Source organism: Glycine soja, chromosome 5 (assembly GCF_004193775.1).
Source record: "Glycine soja cultivar W05 chromosome 5, ASM419377v2, whole genome shotgun sequence".
NCBI lineage: Eukaryota > Viridiplantae > Streptophyta > Magnoliopsida > Fabales > Fabaceae > Glycine > Glycine soja.
Window position 1 is genome coordinate 35,708,025 of NC_041006.1, and position 22,493 is coordinate 35,730,517.

Here is a 22,493-nt window from a genome sequence, read left to right on the forward strand (position 1 = left end):
CAGTCAAATATATAATGTTTTTCAAATTGGAGTAGTTCGTTTGTTTTATTTTCGTACAAAATTGGAGTAGTTTTTTTTTTAGAAACAAAATAGGAGTAGTTAAACCAATGAAAACATATATATGAGCTGGGTAGATGGGGTTTGCAGTGTAGTATTTGATCTTGGTACCACTAGTACCCATGTATTATCTATTATCTTTTATGTAATATATATGTTTTTTTTTTGGAAAAAAAACCCAATGAAAACATGACTTCAACCGTTCTTTAATTATAAATTTGTAATTTGGCCGTCCTAATTAAATATATTTTTCAAATTTATTTATTATTATATAATAAAGTACAATATTAATAATATATTATACATTTATACTAAAGTAACATAATAATTATGGAGTTTGTGGATCAATGATGCAAAATTATTTCTGTTTAACTAATGATCCATAATAATTACATTAAATTTTTACATAAAAAGTTTTTTTATCCCTAATACTCTATCCGTTTGGAACATAATTATCTCTCATATACAATATACTTGTCACTTCTATAAAAAAAATATAATAATATATTCACGTACAATAATTAATATAATATTTTTATAGGCAATAATAAATATAAATAAGCCTTTAACTTTAAAAGTAAAATTACTCTTAAAAATATCATCATGTGAATTATTCTCACATATAATTTGGAGTTTGAACTCTAAGTATATAATTACATATTTTCACTTTAGATAAAATTATTATGGGTAATATTTTAAAAAAAAATATTTAATGCAATTACCTATTAAGATTCTACCTTGAAACCAATAACTAAACATAATTCTCGTTTAAAAACCATAATTTTACGTCATAGACTATATAAAACTAAATTGTGATAAAAAAAAAATGAGGAAAAAAAATGATACATAATGCAGCATATCCTTGAAGAAAGAAAGAGATAAAAGTATATATGAAAATTGTCTGGTAAAAAAACACAGAATAGTTCACTTTGTTGATGATTATTGATTGACCAAACATGTTATGGCAGTCACTAATGTGCAAAAAGAAAAGCCGTATCTATTCTTGATAATAAGTATTGGTAGCTGGATATGATATTCTCTTACAGTGAAGCTAAGCTAGGCGTAGCTGCAATCTCTTGATGCTGGAATCACTTTTCAGGGTCTAAAAATATCAACAAGGGCTCATTCCGCCTATTATTTGCTTCATTCGTGACCAGAGAAAGAGGAGCTTCAATGTTGGCCTGAAGTGCTTCTTCAATTCATATAACGACAAGGATTTTGCTAGTCAAACTAAAATTATCACTATCAATAGAAGAAGCACAAACAGTGGCCTACATCTATAACTTAAAAGGCAAAATCTATTAAAAGAAAGACAGTGTGGTTCGGAATCGTCGAGAACAGAAACAATATGGTGATATTTTGTCCAAAAAATAAGAGTACAATGGTGATATCATAGGATTAGAAATAGATGTTCTTTTTTTTTTTTTTTTAACGGGAGAAATAGATGATGTTCTATTCATATAATTATTTATTATTTGAATTTAATTCAGTGTTAATGTAAAAATATTTTTACATTCATCTAATGATGTTACTTAATAAATTTAACCTAACAGCACACCATCAAATAATAATATAAAAGTAATTTTATACTTATAATACATTCAAATTAGATTCAAATATTTTAATGTAAATTAACTTTTAATAAAATCATATTATTGTCAGACAATATCCAAAACAAGTAAGTACATAATTAAAATTTAAACATATTAGTTATAACTATGTCAACCAACATTTATATGTTTGCATATAGCTAAACCAATTTCCTTAATTTATAAATTGAATTATTATTTATGTCCCTATATGTTTATATATTTTTATGCTTTTTGTACTATGTTATAGGTGTAAAATATTTATTGATTTTGTTAAATGCTAATGATTATTTTTTGTTAAAAATCTTTCTAGTTACTTCTAATAGAATTTTCCATCTCAATTATATATATTTTTTCATTTATAATGTTGATATTCGAGATATTGTTTAAAAAAAATTGAGTTAAGTTTCAATTTACTAATGTAAAAGTGAGCTTATACTTGTAAGTATTTGATATACTGTTGCTTTATACACTTTATACGTAGGCTTTTTTGTAATTCAATTCTTAACAAAATTCCAATCATTGCAACTTAAGTACCACATTGAGTTTCTTAATTATTCTACTTAATATAAACTCATATATAATCACAATATTAATTCTATAAAGTAGTCTCGAACTAAATGTTTACATTAGTAACAAAAAAAACTAAATGTTTACATGACATTTTCGAATTATCACATCTTATTTGAAATAAAAATATTATGAAGTACATTATTTTGATAGAATAAAATGAACAAACTAAGTAACTAGGTGACATATTAAAAAACAATTAATTAAAGTAGTTGTGATTTTCAATATAAGTCGAATAGTAAGGTTGGCCGAGTTCCATTATGGCATTATAGGAAAAAACAGGCACTTCGTGTCTAATTGTCTTTTCATGTTTTTTTGATAAAAAAAAGGATAATAGAAAATAGTGGGAATTTTAGGCGTGTGAAAATAGTTATAGCAATAAAATAGTAATGTATAAATGTAGTTATAAAAATAAAATGAGTATAAAAAAGTGTACACCAAACACTCATATTTCCTTCATATATAATTATATATATTATTTGGATTCGGGTACACGATCAACCCGTTTAACTTTCATACCGCCTAGTATACAGGCCTTAAAATTGCTAGGTCACTTAAGATGCAAACTTTTTAGCTCGACACATTCAACTTTTCTGTGGACCTTTAATTTTTATACTAGGAAGTTCTACTATTGGGCCAAAACAAAGAGAGGCCCACTCACTTCATTTCCTGAGATTAAATATTTGAATTAAAGTAGAAAAAAAAAAACATGTTTGGTGGTATAAAAGAGAAATGAGATCAAATATTTGAATTAAAGTAGAAAAAAAATATCATGTGACCCACGATTATTTTTTAAAATTCTTTCCCACAACCAAACTACCCCGTAGGGTCCTTAAATTTTATTTACGTTTTGAGTCTTTTGACTGCTTCCAACTCCAAGTCTCGGCCTCACCACACAGCCACCGCACCGCCACCAGCCTTCTCCTTTGCACTCATTATTGTTAATAATCTTTTGTGTGCTGTTTGGTGATGATGAATATTGAATGTTTACTGATTGTGGCTATGCCATTTCTGTTACGTTATTTTATAGTTACCGTGCTTTTATTTTGATAACCCATTAAAAAGAAAAAAAACTGTTTTATCTTTAGTCCCAATGATGTGTTTGGTTGAGAAGATAAAAAATAAAAAGAGTGGAAATAGAATATAAATTTTTGAATTAAAGCAAAGTCTAAGAGATGTGAGTCCCACATTAAAAAAGTATAAAATTTCTCTTGTATATCACTTTTATTCTTCAAAACAAACACAGCCTAAAGAAGAAGAAAAAGATAGCGGGCTAATTCGTGGGCTGGCCTAGTCCACCCCGCGTAACTTATTTTGGGTCTAAATACTGGGCCACCTTACAACATGGCTGAATGCTAAGCGTGCTAGGGTTCATCAGGTGTTGTAGAGAGACACATCTATTGACAGTGTAATGGTGCCAAATTAAGTGCCCATTTCTTCTTGTAGTGGTTATTAGAGGATTTGCTCGCTATCATATCACAGTATATATCTTCTTATTTGTTTAATTTTTATGTTTCTTAGGTGAATTACTCAAGAGGGCTCGACAATCCCACAAAGTGTAAGTCTAACTTTGTTTTTACTTCTATTTGTTTACTTTTTCTCGCTTATGAACTAGATCCCGCTTGTTCTGTGTTGTATTCGTGACCTAAATTGTGTTTTGCTCGCTTTATTTTATTCACCATGATTGACTTTATGATTTACCTCCCTGGAACATAATCACTTTTTTATGTTATAATTAAATTAAATTTAGATCCTTTTTTTTTATTTGAACGGTACTTCTATTTTTTTTTTTTTTACTAATGTGTTATTCCTTCAGAGAACAACTGTGAAAAATGAAGTTTGTAACATCAATTTATTTGGTCTAAAAAGGAAAAAAATTATGTTAGCCTAGGAGGTGTTTGTGAATTTGTCTGATTGAGGTTGTTATGTTATGTGTAGAGAAAAAGAGGTTATGTTATGGCGGGCAAAGGTGTTAGTTCGGTGGCTAAGGCGGTAGCAGAATATCAGTATCCTTGGCGTGAGAAGTTGGGGAAATATAAGGATGAGCTTGCCAAGGGTGTGTGGGGATACTGGGAGCTGGGGGCATGGAAGCCGCTGAGTATCAGTGCTCGGCATCGTGCTAGAATTCGCAAGGAAGTCCTCCTTGCTGGGGAAGATTGGCCCTACGATCCTGAAAGGAAGGAGATGAAGACCAGGAGGAAAGGACACAAATGTGATAGGATTTCTGCCGAAAAGCGCGCAAACACAGCGAAGTTGATGGAGAAGATGCCCCAGATGTTGCTGGATTACAAGAAGAGAAGGTGGCAGAAGAAGATGAAGGAGGAAGACAAGGGAAAACTTTGATTTTGCTCCTCCTCTAATTTTTGCAAGGTTCAGCATAAACTGTGCCTTTGAGAAATGGAGTATTTAATTATGCCATGTTACACCTGTTTGTGGGCCTAATGGATTATTAACTTTGGTTATGTTTTTCAATCCTTAATAACCCCTTTCGAGAGTATGGCCTTGTGAGTATCAGGGGGAAAAGGGCTTTACTACAATGGAAATTACTGTTATGTGGTTTTGTTTTTATGTATATGCTTGGATGAGTGCTTGTCGGTACTGACAATTGCTTATTTGGTGCCAAGGGCTACGCTCTCTTCTTAAGGTCTTTGAACCCAGGTATGCTGATACCACCTTGTTACTTATTAGTGCATGTATGATTAAGTTTGTTTTTGAAGAAATAATAACCCCCCCCCCCCCCCCCCCCCCCCAAACATTTTAGACTGTTTGCTTTTTTAATACTATTTGTTCCTCCAGATTTAAGTTCAACTCAACCTAACTATTGAAATTTAGGCTTACCATTTTGCTTTCTTTCTTATTTTGATGGGTGAAAACTGAATGAAAATGCTGGGGTTGAAAAGGAGTGAGCAGAGTTTTAAAATACCGTGTGTTTAATCTTTCCAATTATTTTGAATTTGTTTTCAGTCAATTTAGCAATGTGGAGGAGGTCTAGCTTGTTAAACACGGTGTGTGAGTTATTGTAAACCCCCTAATATGTCTTCAATTCCTAGCAATAAAAAGAAAAGGTCAATTTATCGTTATAAATAAATGAAAATACTTGCGTCACTATGTTGATATGGAACTTTTCTCCTAAGTGTCCCGCGCGAGCAAATTTTTAGTTGAAATGCACGGGTAATGCTCCTGTTAGAGTGGAACTTTCTAATACTAAATTGTAAATACAATGTCCTGTTCTAGCCGTTTCTTGGCTAAAACTTCCAACAAAATGCAGTTTGCATTTTGGATTGAACTTTTCGAAATTCAATGGAACAGAGCAGGAAGCATTGGTGGAAGTGTGGGAAGCAACATCCCGTTTCTAAAGATGAAGTTAGGATTGAGAGGCTCATCAGTGTGCATAATGAAGCCATGGTTATGAAATGTCCCCTCCATACAAGTTTTGACAAAGGAAGTAGCGAAATTCCAAGCAAAGCCTATACTTCTCTATAGTCGTCAGCTTCCAATTTTAGGGACCAAATTAAACCCTTATTTCGTGATAACACTAATATCTACGTTGGAAATTATGGCAGCACAGAACCAACAAAAATGGGCAAAGTTAACCAATGTTCTAAGTTATAACAAATGATACAAACCAAAATAATAAAATGAAGAGAGAAAAAAAAGCATAAAAATGGGAGAATCAAATGTGCATTTTTTTTTGTCGGTTATGTGTTGGACTCTTGTGACTTTAAACTTTTTAAGATTTTGAGCCAAAAAAAGGTTTTTGAGAAGTAAATAACTTATTCTAATAGGAAAGTTTAAGAGAGGAAAATCTGTCTTATTTTAACAGTGCGACGCAAGAAGAGTTTAGTATTAATTGAAATAAAAAATCTACCGAATGATATCCAAATACTTTTTAAATTTTGCTAATTAAAACAACTCTCATTACTATTTACATTACCGTTTGCTCTGAGTGCCGTGTATTCGTTTTCGAAACAACATACAAGGTCAGATAGGGCCAAATGCTATCGAGTTCGTGCAAGAAATATTTTAGGCACACAAGTTTCAAAATTGAATTCGTATTAATATGTTCGAAAATTTCTGTTTTCAATTAGTCATTAATTAATTTTAACCACTATTCTAATTAAAACATAATTTTCTCGAAAGGTTTTAGTGTACTAGTGATTTTTTATGCATTTTGGTGTGAAGTGAGATTTTAAAGAGAGAAATCATTTGTTGGTCTGACAAGATGCCCTAACTATTTTTGTTGCTTCTTTATCTCGATTCTTCACTTATTGTTTTTTTTTAATCTCGGATGATTCCTTATAGTTTGGAATTTTGCTTGAGGGATAAATTAGGCACATTGATTGTCATCATGTTGAAACATTTTTATTATATTATTAAAAAATGAATATATAATAAATTAATTATATTTATTTCACAATTAAGAGGAAGAAAATAGGAGTTTTTTTACCAAAAAAATACAAAAAAATAAATAAAAACTTATCCAAATAATATAACGCAAAAAGTATTTACACCAATGATATATTTTACTGCAATAAGTGAGAAATCAATTCTCTCCAAACCAATTTCTCACTTGTTTTTTTATTCTTTTTTACAATATTTAAGAAATCAATTCCCTAGAAACCAATTTTCTTGGGGAATTGATTGCATAACGTATTTTTTATAAAAAAAAATTAACTATTTTTTTGTTTTAATTTTTTTATTTTACTAATTCATATATATTAATTTATAAAAATATAATTTATCTAGAATAATATTTTAAAAAATAATTAATCCTTAAATGATTTCTATTGTATGGACTATCATATGATTTATATTGTATTTAAATTTACTTAAAATATTTTCCTAGTTATGATTTATAACTATCATAAAGATATTTTTGTTTAACTAATGTTTAAGAAAAAAAACTCAATATAAATATATAAATATGGACTATGGATATATATATATATATATATATATATATATATATATAGAGAGAGAGAGAGAGAGAGAGAGAGAGAGAGAGAATACAAACTTAAAAAATGTAGTATAATATCTTACCTATTAAATAACATTCTTATAAAAAAAAACAAACATGATCAACGAAATAAAAAATAATCATTTTAAATTTTCTTGCATCATATTTTTATTAATTTTTTTACTTATTAAATATATTTTTTAAGAAAAATACAGATATTTTTAAGTGATTTAATTATCTTTTATAAAATATTAAGTTAATATTACTATTAGATTACCCGATGCAAAATATGATTAGAATAGTATAGTTCCTTATACCTCATGTTTGACTTTTAATACATCTAACTTTATTGGATCTTAGGAATTTTTGTAAAAAGTCATCAAATCTAAAAATTGATAAACAAGAAAATTAACAACAAATAAATTTTAATTTTTTTATAAAAAAGATTAAAATATTTTCAGTTCAAACAATTTAACAACAACAACATATACAAAAAGATTTCAACCTCTTCAAAAAATGGTAAAACAAAAAATATGCAAAAAAATAACAACAACATATACAAAATAAAATTATTTCCAGTTCAAACCATTTAAACACAAATATAGATAATTAAAAAAGAAAAAAAATAAAAGACATTAAAAAATAATAAATATTTAAAAAAAATCGATTTCTCACTTGCTATAGTAAAATGTATTATTGGTGAAAATATTTTTTTGTTGTATTATTTGATTAAATATTTATTTTTTGTATTTTTATTGATAAAAAAACTCGAAGAAAATAAAGTTATTAGGTGGAATGAAATGAAATAAATATCATTTGATTCAGTTCTATTTCACTCTATTCTAAAGAAATTAAAAATGTCTAGACCACATGCATCTTCAATCCTATTCCAGCCGAAAAGAACTATTATGGATGATAAAACTCTTTATCCGAGTATTTAATGCAATGACATATTTAGACTCGAATTCGAGACATTTGGATAAGCTAAAACAACTCAGATTAGTAAATTCACTCGTATGGTTCTCAATTAAAATGATAAACTAATAATATTTATCCTTTCCATAATCTTAAATATAAAAATGATTATAAGAGTAAATTACATATATCTCCCCCTATGTTTTCACTTATTACACTCAACACCTCCTCTATTTTTTATTCTGACAAAAAAATCCTTAATTTTTCACCAATGGTTACACCCACAGTTATTAAAATCGGCTTGTTCGGTTGGATTGAGAGGTCCAGGACAGTTCAATTAAGGTGTAGAACTCAAAATGTAAGTGATGCTATTTGACTTGAACAAGTTTGATAATCATCTCATGACTTTTATACATATTTACCATATTTATTTATGGTCATCGCATAACTTTATATTTAGTCCTAAAGAATAAGAGTTTTTTAATTATTTAATGATATTAAACATAAATAATTTATAGTAATAAATGATTATATAATATTTATAGTTTATCTTAATAATAAATTTAATTTTGGAGTATAAAAGTATGGATTGATTACATTTTGTTTGGTATGTTTTATATATATATATATAATATCGATCTCAACCGGTTCAATGAGTAAATCAATTTTTATAATAACGCCGGCCCTTTCCTCTCTGAACATCGTTTGAAAGTTTGACAAAAACAAATCATGTGTAATGCACACATGATGTTTAATTATTTTATTTCCTAAAATGCTCTCTTCTTTCCTCCTTAAAACAAGTGATTTAAAAAATAGAAAAAACAGTTGTTGAGAGAAAACATATTTAAATATGGATAAGAGAAAGAATCTATGTTGAAGCTTTTTGCACTCCATGCATTAGCAATGCTGCAAGACAATTTTTTTTTTTTTTAAATTGGACTTCAAATCTTTCCCTATATATCTGTCGTTCACTATAACATTGGGAATTTAGGAACTTCCATATAAGTAATCAAGTTTCATGCAGGTTTATCAATTTCTCATGGAACTAACGATAATTGGGTTTTACAAAAACTTCAACTCAATTTAATCATCTACTACTTAACAACCACATCAACAACACAAAATAAAACACATTCCAAAACTAAGGATAATTTGTATTTACATGATTTAGAGTATCTAGCAATGCTGCTAACAAAAGCGGAACGGTTTGTGAATTATATTGTTCCCTTTTATTAATTTGTATTCAATTTATTTTTTCAGAAATCAAACTTTCTATGTTTTGATTTTCAACCCGTTTTCGCACGACCCTCTCTTAACCTCTTCTCTCTTCTTTGACGTCACGACAGTGGAGGCAGTAACGTTGACGTTAGAGACAGAGGCAGAGTGGAGGAAGTAGCCAAAAAACGAGATGTCACCCCAACCCTAATCAACAATGTTAAAATGGAGGAGTAAATTTGGATTATGACAAATTATATTTTTTTATTTTCTTTTTTAAAATAAATTAGACAATATTTGAGAGAGGGGACTAAAAGTGATATTATGAAATCGAGTGTAATAATGATAAACATATGTGTAATTAAGTCTAATAATAATGATATAGGGATGAAATAATAAATTACATAATAAAATCTCATTATCTAACTTGTTTAACATAAAAATTGTGTTTTTAGAAAATCTTGTTTAATTATACAGGAGAAAATTAGGTTTTATTGAAACACATAAAATTCATTATGCCAATCTTTATGTAAGAAAAAAAATTAGTTCATTTTTTTACACCAAAAAGAATTAGTATTTGATAGTCGACTAAAAAATATCATTATTGTATGAGGAAAAAATGATTAAGATTTTAAAAAAAGTCATCTCAACATATAGGCTAACTTATTTATTTATAATATAAAATTTTAATTTGTATAAATTATTCATCATACACCTATTTAAACATATTTAAATATTTTTCATGTGATATAAAGTTTTAGTGACAATCTCATTTTATTTTTCACTAAAGATCATTCCAAATGAAAAAATCTACGGTAAATGAAAGACCACGTTTAAGTTAGCATCTCACTTTAAACTTATATAGGTAAAGAATAACCTTGTCAATTTGCCAACTAGAAATCGATGGAGAAAATCCAGCTAATCGATATTTTCATTGTTTTTTCTTTTGTTCGATGCAAACTTCTTAGATATCAAGAAAGCAAGAAACGTAGGCCGGCAAATAATGAGAACGTGGCTCCCTTAACTAATAAAGAAAGTTGAACAAGGTACCAATGCATGAGAAAAGCTAATTAATGTTGAAGCAAGGCACATATGCCCAAAATGATGAAAACAAAAAGGGTTTTACTAAAAAGATATATATATATAATCAGATTATCAGAGAAAGGAAAAATAAACTAAATTTAAATAATTTTTCAGCTTAATAATTAGAAGGAGCTTACATTTTGTGTTGTTCATATCTCCATTTAGCAAATCATATTTTTTCCATTAAACAAATTATTTTTTTGTGCTAAAATAATTTCAATTAAATAAAAAAATCTATACTTGTTGCTTGTGTTCTGTTTTTTTTCCCGATCTTAGTGGGAAGTAAATAAATAACTATTTTATTATAAAAATAAAATTAGAATATATGAAGTGTCGGAAGAAATGAATAGACTAAAATATATATTAAAAACGCACGCCTTGTGCATTTTAAGAGGTTTAGTAAAGTTAATAAATTATTATTATTATGAATTGAAAAAATACCAATTGAATTAACCAATGTCACAAATTGTATTTTATTTCCTCCTTGTAAAAAAGAGCACTACAGTTTACACGAAAACTAAATTATAAGAAAATTAAAAATGCCGTGACTTTCAATACTCTTTAATATTTAGAGAGATCTTGATAAAATATTTTTTTCACTCACTCTCATTCATTAGTTAACATTTAATAAAAGGTAGTAACTAGAAGTAAAAGTAAAAGTGTAAAACTCATCTAATGTAATTTTTAATAAATTTCAAACCATGAAAAATTCTGTCATGGGATTGTTTATGTCACTATTAAATATTAATATTTCTCCTCCTTATCCAGCAAAAAAAAAAAAACTCCTCCCTACTAATGGCAACGGTACAACAAAATTCCAAATACCCTCCTTGCAAATGAAAGACATTAATTAGGGTACACAGTTAGTACCGGAAATTCAGCTATAAGAATAAGAATTGAATTAAATTAAATAATACAATAAAGTAACGAACTTTCATTATGTAATTTTTATTTTTAATTTTAAAATTCTGGGTCCCCTCCTCTTCGTTTTCATTTCAAGTGTCATCATTATAGTGTTCATTTTCAGGTTCAGAGCCATTCACGCCAGGGTTGTGCATTAGGGTTCAAGGGTGGAGATCGAGTTTTTCGCGGAGTTCTGTCTAAAGCTTGAAGCTTTAAGGGTTCTCCGGGGTCCAATTGAAACGGGTTTCTTCCCAATTTGTTGATGCCTTGTTACATTGGTTGATTTCCGAAACTCGATCTCTCCCTCTTCATTGAGGTTTGATTCTTCAAATTCTCGTGAAAAATGCTTGGTTATATTGCCTAATGCATGGCCTTTTTTTTTGTTGGTTTTGTTGAAAAATTGAATGTGGGTTTGCCTTCAAAATTTGGTCTTGTGAGGAGAGGAGATTGTTCTTGTGTTTGTAGAGTGTGTTGTTGTTTTGAAGATGAAGAGAGCGAAAAGTGATCCTCCCAACTCGAGGAGGTTTAGATTGTCTCATTTTTTGTTTGGCATTGGGGTGTTGTACTTGTTGTTTGTGTCATGCAAGTTTCCACAGTTTTTGAGAATTGTATCAACGTTAAGTGGGGATGAGAGTGAAGATAGGTTGGAGGGGGCAGCTGTTGGGGACTCTGAAGATTCAGATTTGAGCAAGTCTTTTGTGAGTTCTGTTTATAAAGATGCATTTCATAGGAGATTGGAAGATAATAGGGACCAGGGTGCCCCCTTGAGACCAAACACGGAGCCAAGGAAGGAGGAAGAGCGTTTTCCGGAGTCTCCGAAGCAGATTCCACCACGATATGGTAGGATAACTGGGAAGATAATGCGGGAATATAAGAGGACCAATGATTTGTCTGTGCTTGAGAGAATGGCGGATGAGGCGTGGATATTAGGGTTGAAGGCTTGGAAGGACGTAGATAAGGTTGACGAGAAGGGGTCGATAAAAAACTCCATCCTTGATGGAAAGCCCGAGTCATGCCCTTCTTGGGTGTCAATGAATGGGGATGAGTTGATTAAAGGAGATAATTTGATGTTTCTTCCCTGTGGGCTTGCAGCTGGTTCTTCAATCACTGTGGTGGGGACACCCCATTATGCTCATAAGGAGTATGTTCCCCAGCTTGCCAAGACGAAGAGAGGCGGAGGATTGGTTTCAGTTTCCCAATTCATGGTTGAATTGCAAGGGCTGAAGTCAGTGGATGGGGAGGATCCTCCAAAGATCCTTCACTTGAATCCCCGAATAAGGGGGGATTGGAGCAAACAGCCAGTAATTGAGCATAATACCTGTTACCGAATGCACTGGGGAACCTCTCAAAGATGTGATGGTCTGCCGTCTGGGGATGAAGAAGAAATGCTTGGTATGATGTATCATATTTCAAATTCATCTTGATGTATGTTATTTTTAAAAAAAGTGTTGCAGAATTGAGTCTCCATCATTGTCTTTATTGTAAAATATAAAAAGCATTTGATATCATTGTAAAGGTGGAATAAGAAAAGTTGAAAAACAATCATGAAAATATGCACACCTTAATTCTTGGTCATTGCATGGTCAGAAAGATAAGGTTTACCTTCCTGGTTGGTGTATTTTACATAAAGCTATAAAGCATAATACATGTAATGGTTATTGTAGTTATAAGTTATAGTGTCAATATATCATGTACTACTACTTAGTAATAGGATCTTATGTCTTAGTTGTTTTATGAATATTTTTATTTTATTGTCAATATGATATTCCAGTTGTTTATGGTGAGTCTGGTGATGCCTAACATCTGTCTGTTTCTATCCTTATAATTTTTGTTATTATATTTGGCAGTTGATGGATACAAACGGTGTGAGAAATGGATGCGGAATGACATTATAGACTCTAAAGAGTCCAAGACGACATCCTGGTTTAAGCGGTTTATAGGGCGTGAGCAAAAGCCAGAAATGACCTGGCCATTTCCTTTAGTAGAGGGCAGAATGTTTGTCCTTACATTGCGTGCTGGTGTTGATGGATACCATATTAATATTGGGGGTCGCCATGTAACTTCATTTCCATATCGGACTGTAAGTTTCTTGAGATTACATAGGTGTTTCATCCAATGCTTTTACTAAACATCTAGATGGTGTGAAATTGCATATCTAGCTTCTTAATGATAATAATATGGTGAGATATAAGTTTTTATTTGCTTTAACTTTATTGTATTGGAGTTCAAAAAATTCTGGTGAGTTCCTTTTGTATATGTTATAGGTTATAGATACAGAATTTTGGTTTATCCTCAATAATTTGTGGTAATGGTAATAACTCCTGTTCTACATGCTGAAGGGTGACTCTTATAGCTTAAAATTTGAGAATACAGGAATATATTTCCATTTTTCTATAATCTACTTCTGTGGTCACAGTTTTTTTTTCCTGTCTAACGTTTTTTGTCTAATCTTCAGGGATTTACACTCGAGGATGCTACAGGATTGGCAATTAAAGGGGATGTGGATGTTCATTCAATTTATGCTACTTCTCTTCCTACTTCCCATCCAAGTTTCTCACCTCAAAGAGTACTGGAAATGTCAGAGACCTGGAAAGCCAGACCTTTACCTAAACATCCTATTAAACTTTTTATTGGAGTTCTTTCAGCTTCAAATCACTTTGCAGAACGTATGGCAGTTAGAAAGACATGGATGCAATCAGCTGCAATCAAGTCTTCAGATGTAGTAGCACGGTTCTTTGTTGCACTGGTAAGTTTTCTGTCTTTATTTTTATCTGGCATAAAGAGATGCATGATTCCAAGAAAGACATATGACACACTGACACAGTAAAAACTTAATAGAGAAGAGAAAGACAACCTTCCTAGGGTTATTTCATTGTAAAATGGGTTTAAATAATGATGGGGGCAATGATAGAATCTCTGGTTTGAGCTTCAAAGGGGAGATTTTGAGACTCTTTATCTGTTGGTTATAAAGGTATTGCAAATAGAATCTGGGTGTGGGGTTTCAAAGAGTTTGTATCAAATTCATTTGTTGCGTAAGGGTGTGGTCTTTCAAATAAAATAAACAAATCAGAAGAAAACTTGAGCTCTTATTATGAGTTTTTCACATAACCAACTAACCAAGCATGTTAATTATGCTTCTTTGTTTGGAGTTTGGTACTATAATTGACATTTGGCTATTGGAAGGTATGACTTATATTTTATAGTAATTGATAAAATATTTTTGGGTCTAATAAAGCCTAACATGATATGTACTACTGAAATTTATTTTAGAAAGCAAAAGGAAAAAATACTTTAGGACCAAAATTTGTCTTGCAAAAATGTGATCCTCATTGGCAATGTAGCCCATTGACTTTGTTATGTGACTTAAGCATGTTATGTGAGTGATAACAGACTTTTAGGAGTAGCTATCACCTTGACTAAGCTATTTTGGGTTCCATGAAGCTAGCTTCTTTGAATAAGATGACTACAAGTGCAACTTTTATTCTTACAATTTTCATCACATAATGTTGTTGCTATAAATCAATTACAAATGCATGGGACAAGATTGACGTTTTAGGTTAAACCATAAATCATTGCATCAGTTGTATTTGATATACAAACCATTCATTTTCTTTTTCACTCTCCTAAAAACTTATGCTTTTTGGATATTTGGTTCATGACATGGTATAGGAGCCTTTATGACCATATGGTCCAGAGTTCAACCCTTACTGCCTCCCTTATTCTTAATAAAAGCTAAATTTTAGCACACAGTTGGCTAGGTTTATCCATAGTCCATGCTTAAAGCCCGAAGGGATCTTGCATGAGGGGATGTGTTTAATATATAATTTGTTTGTGCTTTGCTTTCACCCAATAGCTTGAGCTTTTGGGGTACTTGGTTCATGACAAGTTGATATAAGGGAACCTGCCTTGACTGCTTGTGCATAATACTTCCTCAATTTGTAATCCTACAGGTTTGGTTGCCAACACTGATTTTCCACTTTGGGCTTAGTGATAGAATCACATATATACGTTAAGATGTTTGATTTCCATGTTGAAATGTCTGTTTGAAAAAGAATGCAATTGCAATCTAAGTGTACAAATGAAAATTTTATTTTTGGCCCTTTTGGGTTTGTTTGGAATTCTTAGATGGCATTGTGTGTATTTTTGTTTCATCTCTTCCTTGTAGTGATGTTGTATGGCTAACTTTTCTGTTTTTGTGCCAATTAAAGAATCCAAGAACGGAAGTAAATGCAGTGCTGAAGAAGGAGGCTGCTTACTTTGGTGATATTGTCATTTTGCCCTTTATGGACCGCTATGAGCTTGTTGTGCTTAAAACTGTGTCCATTAGTGAGTTTGGGGTGAGTTCAATTCTTTCAGCTACTTAAAACTGTCCCCCCCCCCACCCCCGATTCCTTTAGTTCTTTTTTGTGTGTGTGTGTGTGTGTGTGTGTTCTCTAGAGTAAAGAAGTTAATGTTCATTTATGCAGATTCAGAATGTGACTGCTGCATATGTTATGAAATGTGATGATGATACATTTATTAGGGTTGATACTGTCTTGAGAGAAATTGAGAAGGTACCCCAGGAAAAGTCCCTTTATATGGGCAATCTCAATCTTCGGCATCGGCCTCTGAGAAATGGCAAATGGGCAGTCACTTATGAGGTATGATAGTTACTACATGAATTGTGTATCCTTTATTTCTTTTGTTTGTTAATTTTAACAATTAATTGGCAGCTCTCCTTGGAGCTTAAATATAGTATGTAGAGATTAAGGTTTTAATTCCCTTTATATCCTATTACACCCCCAACATATGTTAGTGAAGTTTGTTTTGCCTTACATAGGGTCTTAAAAACATGGGAGAATAGAAACTCTAGACCAACTGCTTTGCTGCCATGATCACTTGTGTGGGTGATGTTTATTTGGGCTAGGGTCCTAAAGGGTGGGCTAAAATCTCAAGATTTAGCAATACAATTACTTCTAGTTAGTAAGCATAGGAGTGCAAATATGATTTAGTTGTTTTATATATTACTGGAACGGGCCAGTGCACTGGTGCCACACTTTGCTAGTTTTGATTGACACTTTGTAGTAGGATGCAGTAGTGTTTCATAATTATATTTCTGTTCTGTAATTGGATCCTTTTCCTTGGTTATTGTGGTTGTTCAAAATATATTTGGTGGCAAGTATGGAGAATGCATAGAATGTTGTAAATTGTTCTTGTTCCATTCTCTGAGGTGTTGTGCATTGTTGTTGCAGGAATGGGCAGAAGAAGTATATCCTCCTTATGCAAATGGGCCGGCATATGTAATTTCCAGTGATATTGTTACTTTCATCCTATCTCAACACAAGGATAGGAAACTAAAGGTTGGTTAACCTTTAAATTTTTATCTGTAATTTATCTTTTGCTGTCCCCCCCTTCCCTTTCCAAGTTGCCACATCAATCAAAATTGTAGGTGACTGAAGTATATATTTTTTGGCAGCTGTTTAAAATGGAGGATGTAAGCATGGGAATGTGGGTTGAGCGATATAACAATACCATGGCAGCAGTCCAGTACTCCCACAATTGGAAGTTTTGTCAGTATGGATGCATGGAGGGCTACTTCACTGCACATTACCAATCACCAAGGCAGATGATCTGTCTTTGGGACAAATTGTCTAGAGGCCGAGCTCGTTGTTGCAACTTCAGATGATCACACGAACAACTTTGCTTCTTTGACATGTCACTGTATCTCTGTATTCTTTATACCCTTGTGCTGATCTTAGTCCACCTAGGTTAATATCTGGAGAAAACTACAATGACAACAAAAGGTGCTACAAATTCAATTTGCAAGAAATAGAATTTTGTACCAATGTTTCCAAAAGAGAGCGAAAAAAAAAGAACTGAGATGATGATCAGATGAAGCATCATACACTACTATGTGGTTGGGCTGGGGGGGAGGGGGAAGGGTGAAAACACAGTAGTTTTAGACTACTTCCATTTGGTACTTGTGCATACTTCTTCTGGCCGAGGGTTAAATTTTGTGGGTATTTCCTTGCTTCATATCTAGTGTCCCTCCTAGGATCTCTAAGATCATTCACTTAGATGGTGGTGCAATTGAACAGTTTGATTGCTCTCACTGCCATTCCAAACAAATTGACAACTGCAATATACATTTTTTATTAGTAAAGTTTAGGGGAGGGAAGGGGAGAGTACCTTATTTCGGGCTAAGATATGCTTTATTTTAGGGATTATGGCAATGAAAGTATAGTAGTAGAAATTGTACCTAATACCATGCTATCTTAAAAGCTCAATCTTACCGAGTTATTAGTTAGCACTGTTCTTTACATGTGTATTAGGATTTAATTTTAAATAATGCTTATGTATTTTTTTTAATACCACTTATTTGTACTTTCCGCTTTGACTTAATTACTTCTTTGGTTTCTTTTATTTAGACCAAGTGAAATTTGCTTCTCTTAGTTTTTTTTTAGCATTAAGTTCCTTTATATTTTAAATTAAACAAATTTGGTCATTCTGAGTTTTCTTTTATCTAAAACTCTTCAATTCTTATTTTCTATTCAAATATTTGGGATTTTTTTTAATGTTTAGAGGTTAGAAATCTAGTAGAAATTTGATGTCCTTTTTTTTTTAGGTGTAAGATTTTGTAGAAAATGAGAATTTCAAGTAGATTAAAATTATTAATTTTTAAGTATAGATAAATTCAATTGGTTTGAAAGCATTATGGAGGATTACAATCAGTTTAAATTAAAGGGCCTAAAAATAAAATTAAGCCTAACTGTATCTTAAAGTTATGTTAACAAATGAACTGAATTTTGTGTGTGTGTGTAAGTCATGTAGAAGACACATATAAGCCACATACAGTAATATTTAGAATAAATTACATAAACCTTTTCAAAATTTAAGGATATTACATATTTATTATTTATTTTTAAAACCTACACAAACTTTTTTTGTGGTCTAAGAAAATTATGCACACCTTCACTCAATTTTTAAAACCTACACAAATCTTTTTAAATATCATCCAAACATTTGTCGGTAGCAAATCATGTATGTTGCACATGATAGTATTTTTTCCAAAAATACCCTTATCTTTCTTATGTGACAAATTTTATATAAACAAAGGGTGCAGAAAGCTCAATCAAGTTGTCATACTAATAAACCTTTAAGTCAAATAAATTCTATCAACGAAACCATTAAACCAATCCCATAAGCCAAATAAATAATTATGGGTTTTAGAAACCAAATGAAATTATCCCGATCAAACCATTACCTCAATGAATAAAATCACCTAATCCAACTCCATATTAGTAATAATAACTATGATCTTCTCTGCTTCTATGTTCTTCTAAGTAGTAATTTATAGTAGGCATTCTCATGTTTTAGGAACATCATTTCAGTAAGGAATAATAGAAATTAAGAATAGAAAAAGAAAAAGGAGAGAGTAAGGGTCGGAGGAAAGTTAACTCTGTAAATGTGGTTGAACACAGATGCATCTACTTTTATAATGTTAATACAATGCATACCCTTTGCTTGAATTTCTAGTTTAATTATGATTAAGTGTGAGAAAATGACTGATTGTGATGATGAACACGTTGATCGAATCAGCGACTTACCGATGATGTGATTGATAGCATCTACAACGCCTGTCCATCCAAGACCTAGTAGTGTACTGTCAAGGGAATGGAGGTATATGTGGGCTTCAACCCCACGGCTTGAATTTAAAGATGACTTTTTTTTGAGAAGTTGAAGCATCTTGAATACCATGAAACTTCTGGCATTATTACAGAAGCTCTTCTTCTCCACAGCGGCCCCATACATGACTTTGCTCTCATCCCTCCTCCAGACTATCCCTATCAAATTGGACTATCCCTATCAAATTGGAATGCCTCACTAAGTGGATTCTATTTTTGTCGAGGAAAGGGGTTACATATATTGGATTTGCTAGGAAAGGGGTTACTCATATTTTCTCTTGTAGGGACTTGACTTGCCTTTTCCTTCTGAATTTTAGATTCTCAGTTGCACCTACTTTCCATGGCTTTCAAAGTATGATTGAGCTTCACTTATTTGACATTATATTCGAGTAAGGTGCACTTGAGAGTCTTATATCTGGTAGTCCCTTACTTGTGAACCTCCACCTTTCTTACTGTTCTGGTTTTGAACATATTAATGTCTCCGCTCCTTTTCTCCAATTCCTACAAATAGAAAGTGATGAGGTTATCAAGTCAATTCGTTTGAAGGAAGCACAAGATTTGATTCTTATCCAACTCTTTGCTGATGGTCCTGGGGATAACATTGATAGGACTTGGGTATCTGATCTGTTTGAAGACTCGCCGAATATTGAGAGGTTATGTTTGGGAACAAGTTACATTAAGGTTAGTAAAGAGTGACAAATACAATTCTATTCACTTTTGTTTAGTTGGATTTGATTTGTTGGTTCTTTTGTTAGCCTGGCAGATTTTATTTAAAACTATCGAACAATGTAGTAATTTGTAATTTGTTGACTTATGGACATGTTCTCTCTAATTACACAACTCTGTGGAGTGATTTTTCCACAAGTGAATGTAAGCTACTAAGTTATGTTATGCATGACAAAAAAGAAAACCAAAGATTAATGAATATGCATCATGCATAGAGTGCTTTATATTCTCAACACAAATTGACAATTGTCACATTTCTCCTACCTAGCTTGGTTGCCCTTGTTTATTTTCTAAAATTATCCTATTCATTTATTTGTTGTTTAGGAAGAGAAACAAGGTTGCATTTTGGTTCATGAACCAACATTCTTAATTTGGTGCCTTGTCTTATACTAAGAACTCTGTATTTTGAGTTGGATGTGTTCAAATATATCTCACCTTTGCATTGTTTCTTTGCATAGATTTTGTCTGCAGGCATCTATCCGCAAGTGCAGCTTAAAGCTATAAAATATCTGAAATTGGATGGTGTGGATTTCAATGAAGCAAGAGAACTTTTGTTTATTATTTCTTTATTACTTGGAAGTTCTTCTAACCTAGAGACACTTATTATAAAGGTGACCAAGAAGACCTATGCTTCTTAGTTTGTTCTTTTAATTGTCATATTTTGATTTAGTTTTCTCTTTGTTTCATAGTGCAATAGCATGGCAGTGGAGCTACAACAGATTTCGAAGGTGTTTGACTACAGTAACTGTTACTTTAATCAGCTTCAAGATGTGAAAATCACAGTTACAACTTCCTATAAGCCTGCACTTGATTTGATACGGTTTGTGTTTGCAAGATCACCGACATTGAAGATCCTTACTTTCAGGGTTGGTCATGGTCTAAATCAATTAGATGCATCTGTATTGTTGAGTATTTCATGTGATTTGTTGCAGATGGATCGAGCATCACCTAGAGCTGAAGTTAGATTCCTTTATGATGACCTTCAACGCCCCAACTTGTTTTAATGTTTTATTTTTCCTAGGTGTTTTGTTGTTAGGCTATGCGCCAATCTTTTTAAACAATACATTTATCAGAATTTGTGACTACATGGACCAAAAATAGTTTTAGAGCCACTTTAAAGTTCAAGTATAGTTTATACGTTCATTTTTTTTTTAATTATTACGAATTTTAATTGTAATATAATTTTATATATTAAAAAACATTTCGCTAAAAAAAATATTGAAGTTAGTAGGTTAGAAATGTAATGACAGGTGACAATCTCTTATTTGACCTATGGTGGAAAAAATTGAAATGATTAATTTGGATTTCAATTGCTGAAACCTTTATTAGAATAATGAATTGTATTTTACGTAAATTGCTAGTTATCATTTTTTTTTTGGTGAAGCTTGTTATTATTGTTTGGATTAACTTCTCTATCAACCTTTATAGGAGAATAAAATTAAAAAGTAAACTAACCGAACTTTTTTCACAAATTAAAATTAACGTATGCACTTTTTTTCAAACGCTTATTTAACTTATCTAAAAACTGAAGTGTATAAGTTGATTTTCACAAGGACTCAAGACCGCGGGGTTGTATTGAGTCTTCAATTTATTTTTTTTAAATGCAACATTTCAAGCAAAAAACCGCAGAAGCATATAATTCAAATATAAGCAAAAGTAAGACAATAAGAGTTAGAGAAGAATGCATCTAGATTATACTTAGTTTGATTAACCTAACTTATGCAGTCCTTTAAGTCTTGTCTGAAATCTTTTAACCGACTGATTAGAGGTTGTAATGCAACAAGAGATGACTTTCCTTGCTTAAACTTTTATTTGTTATATGCTTTAAACTGTGACTCACACTATACACTTCAGACTTATAATATACACTTAACCTCTATGTTGTATGGTTTAACAGTTAACACTATAAAGTTCTCATACATAGGGATTGTTTCTATGTAGTTATTCTCGAAAAAAAATAATCGAAAAAAATTGTCCCACATATATTTATTATAAGATCATAAAAAAATTAATCATGAATATATTCTATTTCGGAAAAAGATATAATAATCTCATGTTTTATTAATATTTAGTCCCGACAGAAGAAGTGGGTAAAAATTATTTCCATGAAATTAAAATATTTCTTCATAAGTAAAAATTCATATATAATCTGTAATTAATCAGTATCCGACTACTCTTTCATTGTTCATTCTTGACAGGTGTTTAAATTTTTTCCCGTCCCAAGATTTTATTCATGCCCAATTAATATTCCCACAATTTGATTTACTATCAATTTAGTTCCTACACTATGCGATAGTTTTTCCTTTTCCTCCAATGCTCTCTTTTTTAATCGGCAATTCTTGCTCCTCTTTTAATTTTTGTAATTGTCAAAACACATGGAGAGAGGAAGTCGGGGTGTAACCAGAACTTTTGTAATAAAGATATTTTAGTATTTATAATATATATTTCTAGGAAAAAATAACTCAATCAAACACATGTTTTTATCATTCTTGAAGATATAAAAAATAATTCAAACCAATTTTAATAATTAACCAAACATATTTCTTAATAATACCTGGAATACCATTCCCATATTATATGGCCAAGAAAAATGTTTGAGAGACTACAAATTATTATTCGTGAAACAAATGTTCCTATGACAATTAACTCTCCTTATTTCCATGTAATAATTGCTATAAGAGTATTTTTACATAATTTCAAATTTTATGTGAAATGTAATTTACATTAATTTAAAAGTTGAAGTATAATATTCTCTCCGGTCCTTTATATAATAAACAAATGAGTTTATTATTTTGATGTTAATTATCAGAAACA

General features: G+C 31.2%; 2 protein-coding genes and 1 pseudogene across 3 annotated transcripts; all 3 read left to right on the forward strand.

Annotated features, from left to right (window-relative positions):
• The first annotated feature begins 3,484 nt into the window (after positions 1-3,484).
• Positions 3,485-4,951, forward strand: LOC114412794. 2 transcript variants are annotated; one of them, XM_028376840.1, is made up of 3 exons: positions 3,500-3,624; positions 3,738-3,774; positions 4,155-4,951. In XM_028376840.1, exon 3 carries the CDS (start codon positions 4,173-4,175, stop codon positions 4,557-4,559), a length of 387 nt encoding a protein of 128 aa, XP_028232641.1. In that variant the 5' UTR covers positions 3,500-3,624; positions 3,738-3,774; positions 4,155-4,172; the 3' UTR covers positions 4,560-4,951. The 2 variants fall into 2 exon arrangements, with proteins under 2 accessions (XP_028232640.1, XP_028232641.1); XM_028376839.1 differs by having other exon boundaries at positions 3,485-3,774.
• A 6,362-nt stretch (positions 4,952-11,313) lies between these two features.
• On the forward strand, positions 11,314-17,667 carry LOC114412795 (hydroxyproline O-galactosyltransferase GALT2-like). The gene is made up of 7 exons (XM_028376841.1): positions 11,314-12,681; positions 13,137-13,369; positions 13,745-14,035; positions 15,498-15,626; positions 15,756-15,929; positions 16,521-16,628; positions 16,745-17,667. Exons 1-7 carry the CDS (start codon positions 11,775-11,777, stop codon positions 16,952-16,954), a joined length of 2,052 nt encoding a protein of 683 aa, XP_028232642.1. The 5' UTR covers positions 11,314-11,774; the 3' UTR covers positions 16,955-17,667.
• A 1,427-nt stretch (positions 17,668-19,094) lies between these two features.
• LOC114411349 lies at positions 19,095-20,791 on the forward strand (annotated as a pseudogene).
• The last annotated feature ends 1,702 nt before the right edge of the window (positions 20,792-22,493 follow it).

Excerpts from the sequence above, each read along its gene's own strand:
- LOC114412795 (XM_028376841.1), top strand. The coding sequence starts at position 11,775 with ATGAAGAGAGCGAAAAGTGATCCTCCCAACTCGAGGAGGTTTAGATTG. Across the intron at positions 12,682-13,136 it reads GGATGAAGAAGAAATGCTTG|TTGATGGATACAAACGGTGT; the intron begins GTATGATGTATC and ends TATATTTGGCAG. Across the intron at positions 14,036-15,497 it reads CACGGTTCTTTGTTGCACTG|AATCCAAGAACGGAAGTAAA; the intron begins GTAAGTTTTCTG and ends TGCCAATTAAAG.
- LOC114412794 (XM_028376839.1), top strand. The coding sequence starts at position 4,173 with ATGGCGGGCAAAGGTGTTAGTTCGGTGGCTAAGGCGGTAGCAGAATAT.